The sequence below is a fragment of the Bos grunniens genome, chromosome 4, assembly GCF_055505025.1.
Source record: "Bos grunniens cultivar Pamir isolate PY7600 chromosome 4, Bosgru_T2T1.0, whole genome shotgun sequence".
Taxonomy (NCBI): domain Eukaryota; kingdom Metazoa; phylum Chordata; class Mammalia; order Artiodactyla; family Bovidae; genus Bos; species Bos grunniens.
In genome coordinates, this window is record NC_141168.1 from 19119933 (window position 1) to 19142649 (window position 22717).

General features: G+C 42.9%; 1 protein-coding gene across 19 annotated transcripts in view; it reads left to right on the top strand.

Moving 5' to 3' along the window:
- Positions 1-22717, top strand: part of DGKI (diacylglycerol kinase iota) — a 512936-nt gene that overhangs the window by 477955 nt on the left and 12264 nt on the right. For 14 of the 19 annotated variants that reach the window (XM_086395389.1, XM_086395404.1, XM_086395384.1 and 11 more), the window contains 2 exons: positions 9081-9118; positions 13840-13960. The exons of 3 other annotated variants lie outside the window; for them this stretch is intronic. In XM_086395389.1, coding sequence (XP_086251515.1) covers positions 9081-9118; positions 13840-13960 — 159 coding nt within the window. The remainder of the gene's footprint in view (positions 1-9080; positions 9119-13839; positions 13961-22717) is intronic. 2 more of the 19 variants (XM_086395391.1, XM_086395394.1) reach the window with 1 other exon arrangement.

Consider the following 22717-nt stretch of genomic DNA (forward strand, 5'->3'; position numbering starts at 1 on the left):
CAGTGGACCACATTTTGTCAGAACTCTCCACTATGACCCGTCCATCTTGGGTGGCCCTACATGGCATGGCTCACAGTTTCATTGAGTTAGACAAGACTGTGGTCCCTGTGATTAGATTGGTTAGTTTTCTGTGGTTTTCAGTCTGTCTGCCCTCTGATGGAGAAGGATAAGAGGCTTATGGGAGCTTCCTGATGGGAGAGACTGACTGAGGGGGAAACTATTCTTGTTCTGATGGATGGGGCCATGCTCAGAGAATCTTTAAGAGTTTGAATGTTGATGGGAGGGGCTCTGTTCCCTCCTTGCTATTTATCTGAGGCCAAACTCTGGTGGAGGTAATGAAGATAATGGGGACCTCCTCCAAAAGTTCCATGCATGCACTGCTACCCCTAGTGCCCCCAACCCTGCAGCAGGCCACCAGGACCCACGCCTCTGCAGAGACTCCTGGACACTCCCCGGCAAGTCTGGGTCAGTCTCTTGTGGGGTCCCTGCTCCTTTCTCCTGGGTCCTGGTGCACACAAGGTTCTGTCTGTACCCTCCAAGAGTCTATTTCCCAATCCTGTGTAAATTCTGGTAGCTCTGTGGCGGGGTTAATGACGACCTCGTCCAAGAGGGCTTATGCCATACCCAGGTCTGCTGCACCCAGAGCCCCTGGCCCTGTGGCAGTCCACTGCTGACCCGTACCTCCACAGGAGACACTCAAACACAGTTCTGTCCTCAGTATCTGTGGGGTCTCTGGCTCCTGGTGCACACAAGGTTTGTTTGAGCCCTCTGAGCATCCCTGGCAGGAATGGGATTTGATTCTAAGCATGAATCCACCCTCCTACCATCTTGCTGGGGCTTCTCCTTTGCCCTTGGATGTGGGGTATCTCCTCACAGCCAGTCCAGCAGCTACCATCTTACTGGGGTTTCTCTGACCTTGGATGTGGGGTATCTCCTCACAGCCACCACTCGTGACCTTGGAAAAGCCATAGCTTTGAGTATACAGGCCTTAGTCAGCAAAGTGATGTCTATACTTTTTAATACCTTATATAGAATTCTTAATTCAACTCAACCAGCATTTGCTGTCTGCAGAGTCTTCTGCTTGCCTTTCCTCTTCCTACTCCAAAAACCTGGTTCTTCAGATAAGTAGTTCTCAGCCTTTTTTATTTATCTGCTGAGATGCTTAATGTAAAACAGATGACATTGTATCTGTCACACAAGTGTTCTTGGGCATCTCCCAACACTGACTGAAGGTCAGCACCCACCCCTTGACTCCAACCACATCATGATGCAAGTGTAGGATGTGACAGATCGTATTTTTCCTAAAACAGCATTGTCTCCCATCCTACACATTCTCCTTGCAACATGTCTTTGACTATTTTTTCATTGAGCTATGGGGTGTGTATCTCCTTTCCTTGAATATGGACAAACTTAAGACTGAAGCGGGGCACACGTGACACTGTGGTAGGGTCCAAGGCAAGGTGACTTCCCCTGGGCTCCCTTGGAATGGTTGCTTTTGAAACACAGTCATCATTTCCAGAGGAAGCCCCGGCAGCCCATGGAGGTCCACACGAGAGGCGTCAGAGCTCCCAGGTGAAGCCAGCTCCTACTTAGCAGTCATGTGTGTGACCCAGGCAGTCCATGGACGTCCACACGAGAGGCGTCAGAGCTCCCAGCTGAAGCCAGCTCCTACTTAGCAGTCATGTGTGTGATCATCTTGAAAGCAGATCTTTGAGCTCTCAGTGAATCTGCCCCAGCTGATGCCAGATTGAGCAGAAACAACAATTTCTGCTTAACCCAGCCCAAGCTTCAGCTTTTGAGCAAAATAAACAATTGTTGTGTTTTAAGTCACTGTGTTTTGGAATATTTTGCTATGCAAGGATAGGGAACTGATACAGATTTGTGTGTCATTAGAAGAATAATCTTAAATTTGTTCTAATATATTTTTAAGAACCCTTAGTGCTTTGGCTATTACTATTAATAAATAACTTGGCAACATATGTTATTATCAATTGTCAAAACTTCCTTGAAGCCTCAGTTAACATGCAGAGGTCTTTAGCAATATCTAATTCCTCTTTTCTTTCACCTTGTCTTGGGATTGTTCAGTAAGAGTATGTAAAATAATATTAATTACAGTATTTTCATGAGCGGCTTCCTCCTTTATGTCTGATTAGCATAATTCAGCGTAGTTATCCATACCATGAAATGTGTGTTAGGTTACTTTTGCTATTTTTTTTAAATTTTATTTTATTTTTAAACTTTACATAATTGTATTAGTTTTGCCAAATATCAAAATGAATCCACCACAGGTATACACGTGTTCCCCATCCTGAACCCTCCTCCCTCCCCATACCATCCCTCTGGGTCGTCCCAGTGCACTAGCCCCAAGCATCCAGTATCGTGTATCGAACCTGGACTGGTGACTCGTTTCTTACATGATATTTTACATGTTTCAATGTCATTCTCCCAAATCTTCCCGCCCTCTCCCTCTCCCACAGAGTCCATAAGACTGTTCTATACATCATTGTCTCTTTTGCTGTCTCGTATACCGGGTTATTGTTACCATCTTTCTAAATTCCATATATATGCGTTAGTATACTGTATTGATGTTTTTCCTTCTGGCTTACTTCACTCTGTATAATAGGCTCCAGTTTCATCCACCTCATTAGAACTGATTCAAATGTATTCTTTTTAATGGCTGAGTAATACTCCATTGTGTATATGTACCATAGCTTTCTTATCCATTCATCTGCTGATGGACATCTAGGTTGTTTCCATGTCTTGGCTATTATAAACAGTGCTGCAATGAACATTGGGGTACATGTGTCTCTTTCCCTTCTGGTTTCCTCAGTGTGTTTGCTATTTTTGATTCTTATTTTAAATTCCATTTTGGGGAGCTGAGCCTTCACAGTTTGTTGCTGATGTACCAGGGTTTGCTGTTCACGAAGCAGAGAAATTGGACAGAATGCTGCTGATAAGGAAAATACAGGAAAAACTATGTAGAAATATGGATCTCAGAGGAGTAAGCTCTCGGGCACCTGGGAATGCAGCCTCGGTGGGGCTGAGCAATACTAAGAAAGGAAAAGTGTGAAGACACCTGTTGTGATCAGATCAAGGGAACTGTGAACCTGACATTGGCCATAGGGGGGCTGGTTCTTCAGCCTCTGTTTTGTTGTAAGAAGGGTTGGAGCTTGGAGCCATAAAATGACTTCACTTTCTGTCTGATGCCTCTGTGAAGCTTTTGTTTGAGGTTGTTTTAATTTCTGCCACCCTGCCCCCAGTTACAGAAGAAACAGAAGGTGGAAGGAACTGTGACCTCAGATTCAGAGAAAATATTTTTTAAAAAATAAAAATAAAAGAAACTAGCATCCTTTTGTCTCTCAGCTGGATTGCTAACTACCTGTGTGACCTTGGAAAGTTACTTCTCAAGCACCATTTTCCTCCTCTATTAAATGCAAGGGTTAGACTAAGGCTACATAGAGCTCTAGAATGTGGAATATGACTCCTGACACATTATTTTATGTTCTGATTCTTGCTTTGTAAATATTTAGGAGCAAAATGTATGCAGAACTTGGCAAAGTCAGATGTGTATTTATGAATCTCAGTGAATTGGCTGATTTTTACCCCATAGGCCTCCAGAAGCCATTTTTGTTCAACAGTTTTTGTTGTTACTTTTAATCTTTTTCTCCCACAATTAAAAGATTTAAATGGCCACTATCATTAACAAGTGACAATCAGGAACAGAACATTAATTTTAAAACTGAAAAATAACATGAAAGGTTAAAATTTTTAAATAGACACAAGTGCTCAGAGTTGTGACTCTGTTTATAGTTATTTTAGTTGATTTACCGAGATTTACAAGCATTGTGGCTTTGCCAAGTTCAGTACGCTTTTTTTTTTTTGTGCAAATATTTTTGTTGCAAAGCAGACTTTGCAACCTTAAACTATCCCTTTGGAATTAGTCATGTGACGTGTTCTAGAACTGTAATTGACTTGAGTCTCACCTCATTTCACAGCTAAGAAGTGATTCATTTCTGTGTAATGGTGTTAACATCAGTATTCCATGGTGTTCTACACAGAAAACCACAGTGGTCACAGTCACTGTTCCTTGAGCTTACTTGCAAGGCAGAGTCTCAAAAGAACTGATTTTATCTTCGTTTTTGTAATGAGAGACCTGAAGCTTGGTTAAAATAACTTGCCCACTAGTTAATGATGTGCGGGCGTACTAAGTCACTTCAGTCGTGTCTGACTTTGCAACGCTATGGACTGTAGCCCACCAGGCTCACAAGCCTTAAACTCAGGCAATATGATTCTAAACTCAGTTAAAATATATCCCTTCCTAATTTGGATTTCTTGCCAAAATATCAGTTTTCGGAGAGGATGGAGTTTATTTTGTACAGTCAGCTTGGAACAGGGCCTGGCCTGGCAGAAGCAGGTGGGCCAGCCTGTGGCCCATGGACTATTTTCTCCCATCATGATGGGAGGGAGTCACTTTTTGCCTTCTGTGCACAGATATCTAAGGATGTCTGGGCTTCTGGGAATCCAGGCCAAAGAGGGGCTGTAAGAGGAAGACATTTGACTCCTTCCCGGTAGTCCTGACTTTTCCATTCCAGCTTTCTGTCTCAGGATGCTTACTGTTCCGCAGTTGATCAGGAGGCACAGTGCTGAAGGAAAAATAAGTCATTTCTTATAAGCTAATGATCCAACTTCTAAACTCTCGAAAATGACAAACTTTTCAATCCTCTACCCCTTTACTTTCCTGTCTGACTATATAAGTTTATGTGATTTAATCGTCCAGGAAACCTAGTAGTCATATACTCAATAACCCTTGTATCCCACTGGCCATTTAACTTCCCTTGTTCTTTTGAATTTGGGAGCATTGTTTACCCTGTATGAAGGAGTTTTGGAAAAGGCCAGAAGGCAGGCTCTGAGTTGAAGAAATAATGAAAAAAAAATAATGCTGTAATCATAACAATTCATTATTTGTTTTTAAGCTTGATCTTTCAGAAGGTTATTATCTGGAGTTGAATACTGATGGAGTCAAGCTCTGTTTATGCAGAGGAAATCTTAAACGACAGTGTTCAGGAGGGAAGGACATTAATCAGCAGAGAAGAGGGCCTTGTGCCTAATAATGTTTGCATAATAGCTACCCTTGAGTGTATTGCTTGACTTAAAAATAAATATTCATGTTTTCCATCTCAGTACAATTGGAAATTATTTGTGGTTATGATTCTTTTATATGCTCTTCTGTCTGTTCAGGGGGACTTTAAATTGGGAAGCTAGGAAACCAAAAGACATAAATAAAGATGTTGGGAGTGGAGTGAGGTAGCAATGGAAAGCTGCCGTGATGGGGGCACATGAACTGAGAGCAGGTTGCAACTCTGTTCGCAGGAAGGGAGGGGCCAAATCAAACTGGCAGGCGTCAGGACATTTACGTGATTCTCTGATTTACTTTCAACTCCTCCTTAGCTTCTCATTGCTCACAGGATAAAAATGTAGGTCCCTTCTCTGGACGAAGAGGTGCTCACTGGAGTGGTCACACTGGAACTTCACAGTCATGATGTGTGACAACCCAGCCTCAGGGGTGATCACGCAGACCTCTTCCCAGGGCCCTTCGGACAGCCTCTTAACTTACAAGTCCTCATTTGTATCTTCCCTTCATCTTTTAAGGATTTCCCAAATCTTTTTTGCTAATGAAACCACTGATTGTGGAAGAGTTGGCTTAACTTCACCTCCTCCAACAATCCTTTGAACTCGGCAGGTAGCCAGTGAGTCCCCCCAGCCTCTCATTCATCCCTCATGCTCAGTACTCTTTCAATAGTATTTATCCTGGAGAAGTTTTCATCATCCTGACTTACTGCTCATATGCACCACATGTTATTCACTGGTGCTTTAAGTTAGCGAATTCTGCTTTTCTCTCTCCTTTGTTCTTCCTCTTTTCTGTTTCTTTTAAATGTCTGGGAAGTGTTTCAGTGTGGTCTTGAAAATGCAGGCTCTATATTGTTAGGAACGTCTGTGTGTCATTTTCAAGGCTTTTCACGAACTGCCTTCTCAGGCAGTTACCCTAGCCTTCTTTCTCTCCTAAATGGATATAGAGTATCCTGTAGCGTAAAAGCCCAAACTGAGTCATTCGCCCACACCTGCAATTGCTCATGCTTGCCCCTGCCTCCCTCTCCCTGTCCTCTCACACAGAGTTCACATCTTGGGAAAGCTCCACCATCTCACTGGCTCCTGCAGCCCGGCCTCACCTCTGATGAGGGCCATATGAACAGCGATATGCCCGATTGACTTCACACACCAATTCACCCTCCTTGCTAGGCTCCTTCTGAAATGTGTGTATGTGTTTTTCATGTACTTAGGTGTAGTCACAGAAGTACTATAATCTATCCCTTCTGTCAGTATAACTTATCCTATTTATAAACTGCTTATTTGGCTTCATCTTTACTACAGAGAGGTGACCAGGACAGCTGTTAATCTTACTTTAGATAAGAAAGTTGATTTAAAAAGTTTGACTTCTTAAGGCTGAGTGCTGAAGAACTGATGCTTTCAAATTGTGGTGCTGGAGAACTCTTGAGAGTCCCTTGGACTGCAAGGAGATCAAAGCAGTCATTCCTAAAGGAAATCAACCCTGAATACCCATTGGAAGGACTGATGATAAGGCTGAAGCTCCAGTACTTTGGCCACCTGATGTGAAGAGTTGACTCATTAGAAAAAACCCTGAGGGTGGGAAAGATTGAGGACAGGAGTAGAAGGGGCTGGCAGAGGATGAGATGGTTGGATGGCATCACCGCCTCAATGGACATGAGTTTGAGCAAACTCTGGGAGACAGTGAAGGACAGGGAAGTCTGGTGTGCTACAGTCCATGCAGTTGCAGAGTCGGACATGACTTAATGACTAAACAACAAGTAAATTGCAGAGATCGGAATTAGACTCCAGTTAAAGACTATTTCCTTTCATTTTCCTTAGGCCCCACAAAGCCTTGGAGACTTACTACAGGGTGAACTCCCAGAGGGCACAGGACAGAGCCTGGGATGGTCACAGGGACCTGCACTGTGGGGTGATTGAGCTACCATGGTCTCTGTGCCCTGAGAGAGTCATTTCCATCTGAATGTCAGTGTCCCATCTGTAAAAGGAAGAATGAGACACGTTTTTTAGGTTCTTTTGACATACAACATTTTATTAATTCCCTTTCTGTTATTTTTTAGAAACATCTATTTGTTTGCTTGTCTGTGCCAGGTCGTAGCTGCAGCACACAGGATCTTTAGTTATGGCATGTGAATTGTTAGCTGTGACACTTGGGGTCTAGTTCTCTGACCAGGGATAGAACCCCACCTCCCCTGCATTCGGAGTGCAGAGTATTAGCCACTGGACCATTAGAAAGTCCCCTTTTCTGTTATTTTTATCTCCATTGCCTTTCACTCCTTTCCTCTTTGCTCTCTTTTCTGTCTGGAGAAGGAAATGGCAGCCCACTCCAGTATTCTTACCTGGAGAATCCCATGGACAGAGGAGCCTGATGGGCTATAGTCCATGGGGTCACAAAGAGCTGGACATGACTGAGCAACTAGCACTCTGTTCTGTCAGTTCAGCAACTGATTGGTGCACACTGACTGTGTACAAAGAGCATCATCGCGCCTGGAGTCATAGCCCCAGCTTAAACAGCTTGTTACGGAAAAGAAGCACTCTTCCCTCTCTTTCCTGTTCTTCCTTTCTTGCTCTTCTTCCTTTATTCTCCCTTCCGTGCTCAAGCAGCTGTCATCATTTCCTAAGTTTTCCGAGACTTCCGCTTTGGTCAGAGGGAAGGCAGTTGGCCCTGGGCCTCTGAACAAGTTGAACGTGTCTGTGGTTCTTTGGCTCTGATCACCCAGGGCCCATAAGTGCGCATGATGAAAGCTGCACGGGCTTTGTTCAGTGATAGTCAAGGCCACCATATGCTTTGATACTGCATTTTTGGCCAACTGTATACGAGAGACTCTGAAATAAGAGTAAAATGATACTTTGAAAAATAAACTTCAAACCTTCTAATTTGGGGGGAGGTGACTTTAAAACTTTAAAATGATCTTTTTCTTGAGCAATTTTAAAATATAGGTATTTTTCTAAAGGGACCATTTTTGACCTAATACAACTGTCCCCTTTAGGAGTCATAACCACCATTAGAGTCATATATTCTTTTCCTCTTTTATTAGTTATATTTTTTTCATTTTTCTTCTGCACCCCACGTGACATGCACAGGTATTTAGATTATTTTCCCCTCAGCTAAGTCGAAGGAAATGGCAGTGCACTCCAATATTCTTGCCTGGAGAGTCCCATGGACAGAGGAGCCTGACAGACAACAGTCCATGGGGTCGCAAGAGTTGGACATGACTCAGCGACTAAATCGCCACCACCAAGTAGCCTTACAATTAGTTTAATTAAACTTTCAGAGTTCTTTCATAGGAATCACCAATAAATTGTATGCTAAATGTATGATTACTTTCTTTAGAACATAATTAAAATATGTGTTTCTTCTTTATTGCTTCTAATCCTTCTTTCCATAGCAGTAGGTATTTATTTATAATTATAGAACACAAAATTACTAATAATTTTTGAACCCCCAAAGGACAAAGTAGAAGGAATTAGAAAGAAGGGAGCAGAAACAATCCTAATAATCAGGCACTCTGCATCAGTGGATGAGATAAGAACACTTATGTGATTTAATAAACCCTTTCAAAGATCTGATATAATTGAGACTTGCTGGTTTACAGATGTGGAAACTGAGGCTCAGAGGGGTTAGATAACTCGCCTAGAATTCCACCGCCTGTAAGGGTCAGAGCTAAGATTTGAATCCAGTATGTGTGACTCTACATTTCATGTTCGCTTTTCTGTACTAGGGCTGGAGGGGGTTCCTGTCGGCTCTAGAATGATGTACAAGATGAATGCCCAGGGAGGGAAGGGGTGAAGAGAAGGCCTCAGTTTGTCCCACGTTTCAACCTTTGGCATGCTTCTCCTCCCCTGACCCCCACCCCAAATGTAGACTGTGTCTCCCAAATATGGATCCAGCCCTTTGTAATATTTTCATGAGAGGGTCTTCTACTAATGGGACATCTCTCTTTTGTCTTTCACAGCAATTTTGCAGGCAGTAATAGCTGGTGATCTTATGAAGGTAAGATATCTTCCTACCAGAACTTTTGGTGATTCTTTAAGAACTCTAAATCAGCGTAATTTCTCACCAAATTTTCATGATCCCATTTATGATTTCCCATCCCCCTGGTGCTAGCTGGGTAGAAGGCAGAAGGATGTTCTTTTTGAGAATTGAGCAGAGAGGGTGAGAGGAGTCCTTGTAGCATCACCATGTCTCCAAACAGCAAAGGGTCTGTGCAAAGGCACAGTGCTGTCTGCCTTGACTAGTTACAACTGATATGTGTCCCCAGGAGACAGTACTTATAGTACCCCGGGTTCCTGCTATCTGGAACTAATATTTGAAGTTTAAAGATTTCTTTCAGCCCAAGTCTTTAAATGAATGCATCTGTAAGAATAACCTGGACAATACCCAGAAATACTTTGTTTAAGCAAGAGACAACATCATGCAACATTATTGCCATTTTGAACTCTGGGGATCACAGTTAATCAGAAGATACTCTGATCTGCCTTGAATATTGTGATTTGTGCTCATGTTTTCTGGAGAATTTAGTTGAGAGGAAACTGCTGCCTCCTGAGTGAATGCAAATTCTGAAGTCAGACTGTCTGGGTTCAGATCTTGGCTCTGCCTTTGACTATATATGAGACTTTGTATAATTACCTAATTGTCTCTGGGCTTCCGTTTCTTCATCTGTAAAATGGAATCACATTGGTCTTCTCTTTGCTTTACTGTGAGGATTGAATATAAAATTCATGTAAAGCTCTTAAGATTGTTCCTATAACTTCATAGAAGGGACTCTCCCAAGATAGCTATTTTGTTAATACAGTGTTAATCTGTGTTCCTTTAATAGTTAAACATAACAGAGAGACAAATGTTTGTTATAAAGTATAATATAGTCCATGAATACCCGGAAAGCTATATTTGGTCCCAAGTTATTTTCAGGTGTCAGGACTTAAGACTGCCTGGGTATCCCTGTATACATCATAATGGCATTGATCTGCTCTGTATTATCAGCAACTTTCCCAGGCAGAGGCTCCAACCAACTCAAGTTCAGTGCTATCCCAGATTGAGAACCCAGAAGCCTTAAAAGAAAGTTAAGAAGCACTAGCTCAGTTGATAAAGAATCTGCCTGCAATGCAGGAGACCCCAGTTCAATTCCTGAGTTGAAAAGATCTGCTGGATAAAGGATAGGCTACCTACTCCAGTATTCTTGGGCTTCCCTAATGACGCAGCTAGTAAAAAATCCACCTGCAATGCAGGAGACCTGAGTTCGATCCCTGGGTGGGAAGATCCCCTGGAGAAGGGAAAGGGTGCTCACTCCAGTATTCTGGCCTGGAAAATCCTATCTATGGACTGTATAGTCCATGGGGCCGCAAAGAGTCGGACACGACTGAGCGACTTTTACACACACACAGGCTCTTGTATACAAGTTTTTTGGAAGCACATCTGTTGAATAAACTGAGAAACCTCAGAGCTACATTGTTAACAGGTTACTAGAAGAAAACAAGGGCTGAGAAGGTTGTCAGCATCTTGTTAAACTGTCATCTTCAGACACACATCCCTGGGAATGGTGCCCGTGCCATGACCAGATCACAGTGTTACTAGGAATTGCTAGCCACAAGAGGAAAGTGCTCTCTAAGCAGTGTATATACCTGAATTCAGTGCCATTTCCAAGCAGTGGATTAAACCAAATATTATCCTATATTCCCTGCAAAGCCTTTTTGGATTCTGTGAGCAAAAGGCATGAGTTCAGACCTGATCCCTCCTCTTGGAGAGTTTCTAAGCCAGAAAATTTTGCAAAATGTTGTTGTACCTTTGAAACCACTTCATTTTGTTTTGTATATACTTTTAGTCTAGGCAACAGATTTTCCAGGGCCCTGGGCATGTTACTGCACTTCTTTGGTACTTAACAGAGAATTATGTGAGAGAAGGGTAATCACTATATTCGGCTGGTTGCCTTATTTCATTCTCTGTTATAATTCTTTCCTAGATGACTGAGAAATGACTCAGTAACATCTGATTTACTGAGAGGTGAAATATAAAGCCTGAGGGTTTTTCTTTTTCACTTTTTGCTTTCTGTTCCTTCCCAAGTACTTTCCCCTCCTTTTCTTTATCTTCTCCCATTTCTCTGTCCCATGTAGAAAGTACTATAAATATTAAATACTCAACTGGGTGTGTGTGTCACAAGTGTGAGGAAGGAGGGGGAGAATGGGAGAGTTGAAAGGGGAAGCAAGGTCCAAGCACACCAGTGAACTGAGAATAGACCCTGGATCAGCCCTGCGTGCAGGATGTCATGCGTAGCTCCTATCCACCGGGCTGCACAGCATACCCATGGACTAACCTAATGGCCACGGTGTCTATGAACACCACAGCAAGGCAAAATCGGGGCAGCTGATGGGTTGGGTCTCTGCGACTCTGTGAGCCCAAATCCTTTGTGGATCTTCCCACAAAGAATGGATGTGCCATTGTGAGACAGTACAGTTGAACAGAACAGGATTCTTAGATTGTCATGGAAGACAGCTACTTCTTCCTGTTCCTTTGCTTCTCAATTTAGGCATGAAAACTCTATGTTCCTTGTGCACGCTAAGTTGCTTCAGTCGTGTCCGACTCTTCGCATCCCTATGGACTGTAGCCTGCCAGGCTCCTCTGTCCGTGAAGATTCTTCAGGCAAGAATACTGGAGTGGGTTGCCGTTTCTTCCTCTAGGGAATCTTGCAAACCCTGGGCCTGAACCCACATCACTTACGTCTCCTGCACTGGCGGGCAGGTTCTTTACCACTAGTGCCTCCTGGGAAGCCCCGTGTTCCTTACTTCCAGTCAGTTGCTCCTTTGTGATCAGTTTTCTAGGAAGTCTTCCATGGTTTTTCCATCCGCTACTTCATGTTTTCCTAGTGCCCTGTGCTACCCTCCTCATTGTCCTCTTCATCTCTGTGTAATTCTTTTTTGTTTTTTATTTATTAACTTTATTCTTTTTTTTAAATTTTATTTTATTTTTAAACTTTACAATATTGTATTGGTTTTGCCAAATATCGAAATGAATCTGCCACAGGTATACACGTGTTCCCCATCCTGAACCCTCCTCCCTCCTCCCTCCCCATACCATCCCTCTGGGTCGTCCCAGTGCACCAGCCCCAAGCATCCAGTATCGTGCATCGAACCTGGACTGGCGACTCGTTTCATACATGATAGTATACATGTTTCAATGCCATTCTCCCAAATCTTCCCACCCTCTCCCTCTCCAACAGAGTCCATAAGACTGTTCTATACATTAGTGTCTCTTTTGCTGTCTCGTATACAGGGTTATTGTTACCATCTTTCTAAATTCCATATATATGCGTGAGTATACTATATTGGTGTCTTTCTTTCTGGCTTACTTCACTCTGTATAATAGGCTCCAGTTTCATCCACCTCATTAGAACTGATTCAAATGTTTTCTTTTTAATGGCTGAGTAATACTCCATTGTGTATATGTACCATAGCTTTCTTATCCATTCATCTGCTGATGGACATCTAGGTTGCTTCCATGTCCTGGCTATTATGTACAGCGCTGCGATGAACATTGGGGTACACATGTCTCTTTCCCTTCTGGTTTCCTCAGTGTGTATGCCCAGCAGTGGGATTCTGCAATTCTTTAAAAATCTCTCTCTCCCATGGACAGTGAGGTCTTGGAGGCTTAGAGGTCAGTGGTCAAATTGTATTCATGTTAGTTTCCCTGGCATCTGGCACATGGCTAATCTGTAGTTGTATTTGAGTGAATGTATAAACTATGAGTTTAGTCTCTTTGACCTTATGAGTTTTGTTTTTAATAATGCTATGCTATCTAACTTCTTGGTGGTAGACATATTCCTTTTGCTTATTACATGATGAGTTAGTTGATTCTTATTTATTCTAAAGCTACATTTTAGAAGCTCTAGAAGGCCCTTGTTCTGATTATTACAGTTTAGAGAACAGAGATCCATTTTCACTTACATTACAGTTTGGTAATGTGCAGTATTTCACAAACTTAAGACTGTGTCCTTATTTAGCGCCTAATTCTCAGGCTGAAAAATCTGTTTTTCCCCCCAGTCTTTTGGAAGTCTTTTAGGTTTCTACTACTACATTCTCTGAACCCTTTTGGTTCTCATCCCATGGATCATCTCAAGCCTTGTTGGGTGGTATGTGTTGGATGATAAATAGAAGGCAGGCAGACTACAGATCTGGATGAAGGAGGGAGCCAAACATGGCTGTGCATGTGTCTGCTGTATGCCTGTGTGTGTGATCTTATGCTGGGAAGGGGTAAGCAGCTTCTGTACTCAGTAACTGGGTTCATTAGAGAGGGCAGAAAAAGTTAAAGGGCGGAGGGAACATCGCTACCAGACATCAAGCTCTTCCTGCCTATAGACTTAATTGTTCTTTAACTCAAGAACACTCAGCCTACATAGGGAAGCTTTCATTCTCCTCTCTTTCATTCTTTCAGTGCCCAGAAAAGGACAAAAAAACAGAAAGGGAGCAAGTAATTTAGCATGCTTCCATTCCCTTAAGCTGTTCAGTACCCACTTACCCTCTCCGGAATTTGCTGAGACACTGGCCATCTATTTGAATGATAACACAACCCAGGAATGTTACTTCATCTCTTTGACTTTTCCCTGTGTCCTCTGAGGCTGGAGACATTTGTGGTTTGCTACATTACTTTTATTTTATCACCAGCTAGCTGTTTTCCTTGTTCCGGACTCTGTCTGAGTTGCTTTTCCTATGTCTCTTTTGCAGCTAATAGAAAGCTATAAAAATGGAGGCAGCCTGCTAATTCAGGGACCAGACCACTGTTCACTCCTTCATTATGCAGCTAAAACCGGCAATGGGGAGATTGTGAAATATATCCTTGACCACGGTGAGTAGGCATAGCAAACCAAGAATCAATTATCCATGAAACAGACTGCATTTTCGAAGTTGACTTTCATCCAGGCTGTCCTCAGAATGGTGGAGAGACCCTTGAGCTTTCGCTGACTCTCCTTGCTTGTGTGACGGAGCCAGGATTCCAGACCCCTGACACAGGTCACCTTAACCAAGCCTTTACCTGTACCTTAACCACCTTAACCTTAACAGGAATCATTTCCATATCAAGGCCTTTGCAGGGTATTTGGGGGCTGATTACTTACAAAATGAAAGATAAAACCGAGTGTGGACTTGGCATCATGTACTGTTTGGGAAGGGTTTTGGGAAGTTAACGAGTTGGGACCAGGTACCTAATCCATATTTATAGCTGATCATTCTGAGGAGTAATGTGCATATTTATTTCCATCTTTCTAATTTCCCTTTTTTTTTCTATTTGAATCTCATTCACCTTTTCAACTCAAGTCACCTTTTATTCTCTTCAAAAAAATCTGGTACTGCTGTGTCCTCTGTGGCAGGCCATGTTCACCCCCTGGACAGCCTCCTAACTGGGTTTGTAATCTGGTGTTAGATGGTGACCTCAGCACCTACCTCTAATAGCCCTTTAGAGGCACAGACACGTCAGAGGAGTATCAAATCTTTCTTTGATACTTTCTTTGGAAGTAGACCGTACTTTCTGCTTCCCTTGTTTATAGTGTTTCTAGGACTGAAAAATAGGATAGAAGCGGGCAAAGTCTCCCTAGCTTGGCTGTTTTTGAGGAATCTCTGGCTCTGCTGAATTCAGGTATACAGAGATCCTAAAAGATTTTCTGTGAGCCCTAGCACTGAGCCAATGGCCTACCCTCATTGTATCCATATTTTGGCTGTAAATAGTAAGCATTTTAGCACAGAGTCACATTCCCTTTGGTACACAGTCACATTCCCTTTTTAAAAAAACTGAAGTATAGTCAATTTACAGTATGTCAGTTTCAGCTGTACAGCAAAGTGATTCAGTTAAAGACATGTATGTTCAGTTGCTCAGTCTTGTCCAACTCTTTGCAACCCTATGGACTGTAGCCCTCAGGGCTCCTCTCTCCATGGGATTTTCCTGGCAAGAATACTGGAGTGGGTTGCCATTTCCTCCTCCAGGGGATCCTCCCAACCCAGGAATTGAACCCATGTCTCCCATGTCTCCTGCATTACAGGCGAATTCTTCACTGCTGAGCCACTGATAAGTTATACATATATTTAATCTTTTCCAGATTCTTTTCCCATTACAGATTATTACAAGATAGTGAATATAGTTCCCTGTGCTATATAGTAGGTCCTTGCTGTTTATTTTCTATACAGTCGGGTGTATCTGTTAATTCCAAACTCCCAATTTATCCCTCCCCTTCCTTTTCCCCTTTGGTAACCATAAATTTGTTTTCTATGTATTGATTTACATTCCTTTTTATTCCTCTTTTTATTCAGTTCAGCAAACATGTCTTATTCTATGTACCCATTCATTCATTCATCGAATATTTGTGGGGTACTTCACAGGAACTATCTGGCATAAACCGACACACACACAAAAATAAAGTCTCTGTTGTCAAGCAATTGCAGGATAAAAAATATAATCATATGCATCATTAAATTGAAAGTGGTTGTATGTAGGACTCTTAAATCCTACTGTAAAGTCACAAAGAGATAACTAACAGAGCTGCCGTTTCTCGAGCACTGGTTATATGCCACATGCTTAGAATGAACATGTCCTATCATTTAAGCTTTACAAGGACCTTGGAAAGGATTAGACTCTCAGTCCCATTTGACTCGCCTTGCTTTTGTCTTCAATACCTTCTCACCATGGAGAGTTTGCCTGAACCCTTGGCCTGAATTATGGCAGAAAGAGTGGTTTAGGAAAAGGAAAGGGTATCCAAGTAGGATGGTCACCATTAGAGGCTTTCTCCCCACTCCCTTCTGCCACCCCCATAGGCTAGATTGGATTGTCCCGAGCCTGTCTGCCCCAGAAAGCCTAGATCTATTCCTGGTGCTGTGTCAGGGGTGTGTATATTCTGTCTCCCACTCCCCTGACCATTCGGCCTCCAGCAATTAAAGCATGCCTCTTTAAACAATGACTTGAATAGACAATGGTGGCATAAATTCTACTTGCCTTTTGCACACACACACAAACTGTAGGTGTTTTCCTGTAGTGACTCTTCCAAAAGCTGGTGACAGGCAGAACCAAATATGAGAACCCAGCCCCGTAGACAGTGCATACAGGTCACAAAGCTTCCATAGTTATTTTTCTCTTCATAGAAAAGATTTCAGAATTTCCCCTGGACAAAGTGAAGGTGAGCTTTGGATATATGCCCTCACCTTGTTTGCTTTTAACTCAGGTTCAAGTTCTCCTGGTGGCTGTCATCTTTATATTCCCTCCTGGTTTGGCTTTTACCCCATGAAGTTGAGTGCTTGCCCTCACACCTTAATCTGCTCAGTACCCAAGTACCTCTCTAGGGTTGGTGAGACACCGGCTATCTATTTGAGTGATGAGACCTCTTAGAAATTCTCTCTCCTCCCCTCTCTACCTCTCCTGAAGAATAGGAATTCCCGTCCCTGGTTCTGGGATCCTTTCTCATCAGTGATCTGCTGGTATCTCACTTGTTATTACCTGTCAGGCTGCAGGGAACTGCACTTTTGACTGAGTCTGTATTTAAGATGGATTCTTACGTGTTCGGGGCTGTCAGCTGGGGTGCTTGGGACACCTGGACTTTCATCTCAGGCTTCCTCACAGCATGACGATCCCCAGGTTTCAGGAGGGTGAGAATGGAAGCTTTCAGACATTCAGAGGCCAGGCTGGAGAAGTCTGCCTCACCTCTGTGGCAGTCTGTCAGCTGAAACGAGTCATGGAGGCAGCCCCAGCTCAAGGGTCGGAGAAATAGACCTCTCGGCTCCAAAATTAATGGATGTGTTCAATCTGTCCCCTCCCTTACTCTCTGTCTTCTTCAGCTGAAAATGGTGATCTTCTCAATATCCTGAACTACTGACTCACTTGGAATTCCCTGGAACTCAGATTTTATATTTTCCCTTGGTTTAGGGTCCTAAGCTAGGGCTTCAAGATTTAGCAAATCAAAATACAAGTCATGATAACATTTTTTTAGCAGAAGTATGTCCCATGCAATATTGGGGACATGCTTACACTAAAAACCAGAAATCTTCATTTCAGCTGAGTCTCCCCAGGGGCTTGAATGAGGAGGCTTGAGATGGTATTGCTCTAACACCATGGATTTTCACAACCCCCACCACCCACTTCTCTTTCCACTGCCTTAAATAAGATGACCTAGAAAGGCCCCTGTAACTCGAGCTCCCAGGGCTTGGAGTTTCTAACCAAGCTGTAGATCAGCGCACACGCTTTTCCTGCCATGAAATCCAACTGGCACATCTCTGAGTGCTTGCACCAAAGCCTGACATTCCAACACCGAACTCCTTTCTCTTGGATCCCAAGAGTGAATCATGCAGTTTAGAGTGAGAGATTTTGCAAAGAGTGAATCATGCAGTATAGCTCTTTGTGTCAACACTAAAGGACAGGAAGAATTTGTTAGTAACTTGGGGAAGGGAGAAGCTTATTTTTCTCATTTTTTTGGTTAACTTTTGTAAATTAGTCACTTTAATATTTACACTAAGGAGAAAACACAATATTCTTGTAATCACCTCCACTTCGCTCACAGGCAGGCAGTTCTCACGGTCACTGCATCTGCCTCGTGGGTCTGTAATTGGCCGGTAGATGTATGACTCTGAAGATCATGCAGCCAAATCCATCTCTTCTGTCTGAAAATAAAATCTGACTATGATCTACAGTCCAAAGATCACTGTTGGATATTGATGGGTGGTGATTTTTAACCTTTTAGTACTGCTAAGCTGCTAAGTCACTTCAGTCGTGTCAGACTCTGTGCAACTCCATAGACGGCAGCCCACCAGGCTCCCCCGTCCCTGGGATTCTCCAGGCAAGAACACTGGAGTGGGTTGCCATTTCCTTCTCCAATGCATGGAAGTGAAAAGTGAAAGTGAAGTCGCTCAGTCGTGTCCGACCCTCAGCCATCCCATGGATTCAGCCTTCTAGGCTCCTCCGTCCATGGGATTTTCCAGGCAAGAGTACTGGAGTGGGGTGCCATTGCCTTCTCCAATGGATGAAAGTGAAAAGTGAAAGTGAAGTTGCTCAGTCGTGTCCGACTCTTAGTGACCCCATGGACTGCAGCCTATGAGGCTCCTCCGCCCATGGGATTTTCCAGGCAAGAGTACTGGAGTGGGGTGCCTTTGCCTTCTCCTACAGTCAAATAATAAAAACTGATCTGTAGTTGATTTTTATTAAAATTAGTATTTATCAACCTGATAGTCAATTCAGGTTGACTGAATTGATGGTCCATTTCATTCTTAACATCAACTTCATTATTTCTACTTATTGAGGAGCATGGATGTGAAATCTATTGACATTGTCCGCCTAATTCTCCATGTTGTTTAAGAGCTGAGCACTTTGGCTCAACCATTTCTGTTGTCATTTGTCTTAATATCTTTAGTTGCTGATATGATTTTATAAACTTGTACGTTTAGAATTGAAAACTGTCTTTGCAGAACTAGTCATCTCTCTTAAATTGCAGCAAGCCCTTTGTGGTGCTCTTGAAGTCAGGGATACATACACAGAAAACATGACACTTTCTCTACTCTGTAATCATCTTCTTAGTGTGGTCTCTGCTCAGCAAATAGTCTTGCCTGATTGGTAATGATGCTGACTCTGAAATTCCCTTGATTTGATGGAAAATAGCCTTTGCTGAGATGCCTCTGTGAGGCTGGGGTTCAGAGATGTCTACGGCATCGTATTGATAAGTTAATGTTAGATTTACAGTGGATGGATCTGATCAGTTTGGATTCACATAAATAAAAGAATAAATCCATGCAGATTTCATACTGTGGCAAAGATCAAGAGACACCCCTTCTTGCCATCTCGGTTGCTGCAAACCTCTTGAAATTGTACTTTTTAAATTTTTTTGTTAAAAACTAGATTCAAGTCCTTCCTTGGGTTTATAGTATATAAATCCTAAAGACTGTTCAAAGACCCGCCTGTCAAGATGCCTTTAAAGACAAGGGTCCTAAGAAATCAGAGGGCCCTTTTCAAGGAGCATGACTGATGGGACTTGTTTGCCTCCTGCATCCTTACTCCAGGGAGCGCCTCTCTCCTCTCTGCTTCACCCTCTTCTTCATGTCTTATTGAAGGTGGGGGTCCGCAGTCAGGATGCCTCTTGAATGGGAGTCGTGAGAGCTTAGTCATTCTCCCAGGCACCACATTCAGCCACAAATTTCTCTTCTCAGGGCTCTTTTGAACACGGGCTGGGGGGCCATGGGACCTGTGGTTATTTCTCAAAAGCCACAGGAGGCTTGAATTTTTCTCGTCCCTCATCTTCTTTGGGACTTCTTCTCTTAAATACACAACACGCTGCTTCCCTTTATGAAAAACTGGAATTTGGGCAATGGGAGGGTTGAAAAGAGAATGGAGGTGGGAGAGAGAGCCTAAGAATACCACAAGGACTGGGTGGAGAGAGGAGGACGGGAGGGATTCCAGCGGAGAGCCCCCACCCCCCAGCGGTTCCTGCTTTTCAACTCCTTTCAACCATATTTTTGCCCACTCCCTCCTCCCTCGTTGTACCCTCCCAGAGACTTTTGTGGTGTCTTAGTCTTTAACCACCGGGCACATTTTGCTCTTTTGTTTTTATTCTCCCAGCGCCCACCCCCCCTGCCCCCTACTGTGTTTCCTGATAGAAATCTCACTCATGCATTTCCTTTCTGATTTCAATGGCTTACTTTGTCTTCCCTCTTTTTCTGCCTTCAGTCTTTCTTTTCTCTTTTTTTTTCACCCACCCCCCTCTCTGCCTCTGGTCCCCAAGAGAAACGACCCCCGTCCCGCTGGGACAGGATGGCCGTGCTGTTGAGAGTTCCCAGTGCCGGCTCTCCCCACATCTGTGCAGCTTTTGTCGGCGCTCAGGAGGATTTGGAATGGTCTGCTGGCAGCGTCAGGGAGACTAATGGGAAATGAGGTCCAGAGGGAGAGAGACCACGGGGAGGTGGGGGGACAGCAAAGGGGATTTGGATGGCTCGGTGTGGGAAGCAAATTAAAGGATGCATGTGACAAAAGACACATCATATGTAATACAAGCGAAATGGTGATGACACAATTGCATGGGTTCCTGGAAGAGCCTCTGGGATGAGCACTGACTGGGCAGTCGATTTGAAGTTTGGAAAGTTTGACTACTTACCACGCTGTGACTTTTTCAATGTTGGGACATTTGTGAAGTTTTGCTTCTTTTTGAATTCCCTGACCCGCATCCGAAAAATGATATGTTTCTACCCACAATGTATTTTTCTTTCCCCTTTATTTTTCAGACCATTTCTCAGATAGCATAGCTTTTTAAATTTTTTTAAATCCATGTTCCTTTTATGGGTCTTTCTCTCTTAGGAAAAAAAGTGTGATATTGGCCAAGATCCAAGTGGATTTTTAAATGTCATTCATTCATTCAAAAAGTCTGTCCCATACACTTTTAAACAGAAATATTATTGTAATAATCACTGCTCATCTTTATTGTTCTGAGTCCTTTATGTGTATTTATGGATTTGATTCTTACAACAAGCCCACAAGGTAAGTTCTTTTATCTCTACTTGACGGGTGGTAAAACTGAAGTGTAGCAAAGCTGGATGACTTGCAAAAGCTCACCCAAAATACAAGATATGGTCTCTGCCCTGTGTATTCCTAAAACTCAGTGAGAGAAATAAAGCATAGATAAACAACCACAATTCAGGGTAGTTTGAAATGAATATCATATACAGGATTCTACTGATAACTGGCATAGACTATGGAAGGGCGATCACCTTCTGAAACGTTCATGGAGAAATCTGTACCTATATCCCCTCAGTAGAGATTCAGTGGTTGCTTCCTGGGGCAGGTCAGCTGGGGGCTGAACTGTGGGTCTTTTAGTAAACTCTGGGGAGACAGAAAGCCAAGACTTTTTCTATTCAGGGAACAATCAGGAATTCTCTGCTGATAATTTAACGGCATTCCTTCCAATTCCTTAGGGGAGATGCATAGTGTCCACCATCAGAACATATGTACACATGACAAACTAAGCCCAAACCCAAATGTTCCCCCGTTGATCTACTTGAAGGAATTCCATCTTTATTTTTTCTCTTTCTCCTGTTCTTTCCCTTATGGCTGAGGCTGGAATTAACTTTTCCAAAAATCATAGTTGCTGCTTTTTCACATGTATTTTTTTCTTTCAAGGGAATATACTTGTGGTCTTTGTTGATGGTTTTTGTTTCTCTGGACATGCTCCCACCTCCAAATCTTATCTTATGCTACTAATCTACACAGGGCACTATTAGACAGCATGATGCACTATTTTTGTTCCAAGAAAACTTAATTTTTATTGTTTGCAAAATGTAATTCTACTCATGTACATTTTTGTAAAAAATTCCTTTTTATCTTTGAATCGGAGTACAGTTGATTCACAGTGTTGTGTTAATTACTGCTATACGGCAAAGTGACTCACTTTTATGTACTTATATACACACACACATATATTTTCATATTCGTTTCCATTTTGGCTTCTCACAGGATACTGAATGCAGTCCCCTGTGCTATACAGTAAGGCCTTGTTGTTTATCCATTATATATATATATCAGTTTGCATCTGCTAATCCCAAACTCCCAATTCAGCCCTCTCCCAGCCTTCTCCTCCTTGGCAACCGCCAGTTTATTCTCTGTGTCCCTGATTCAGTCTGTTTCATGCATAGGTACATTTGTGTCCTGTTTTAGATTCCACATAGCAGTGATGGCTTGATACACTATTAAAAATAGCTCCCAGTAGGTCACTGGAGACACACATAGGGAGGGAAACCACAGTTCTGTCTCAGACTCCACCTGGCATGCACTCCTCTTGTCCTTTCTTCTCCTAAATCTCCTTGCTGTCAGTTAAGTCCATCTTTCCAGAGTCCATCTTTCTAAAACCTTTAATTGAAGTTGCTTTGGGTATTAATTAAGAGCGAAAAGTTACATCTTATTTTAGTATCTGCATCTCTGTCAAGGACAGAGGATTGGAGAGGAAGGAGGAGACAATAAACAGCTCAAGGCATGCCTGACTCCCAGATTAGATGATCAGCTCTGGAATCCTGCTGGGTTGGTTTCATTTATAGTGATTCTTGTCAGGAGTTTGAGAAACAAGCTTCTTTTCTTTGTCCCACTTTTTTTTAGCACAGATTAAACTGCTTTATCATCCTCTCACTGCACGAAGGCATGGACCCCAGAGTCCGTGGACCCACTGTGGTTGCACTTCTGAGAGTACCAGGTGACAGAGCTGAGGAAATGAGATGAGACCCCCTACTGCCTAAATATTTGTGCAATTGTTACCAAATGCGAGGCTGTGTGCCTAACATACAATGAGGCCAAAACAAACGGAAACATCAGAGTTTGGAGCAGAGAAAGGTTTACTGCAGGGCCAAACAAGGAGAACAGGTGGCTTGTGTCCCCAGACCTCGAACTCAAAGGGTTTCAACAAAGTATTTTTAAAGGCCAGGTGAGGGAGAGGCATTGCAGAGTATATGATCAGCTCATCTGATGGTGAGGTCATGGCAGTGTCACAGAGGTTAACATTATCAATCCTTAGGGGCCAGTAGGTCTGGGGGCTCATGATCATCAGTTAACTTCCTCCATTTGTTGGTGGTTTCAGCATCTGTAAAACAACTCAGAAATGTGCAT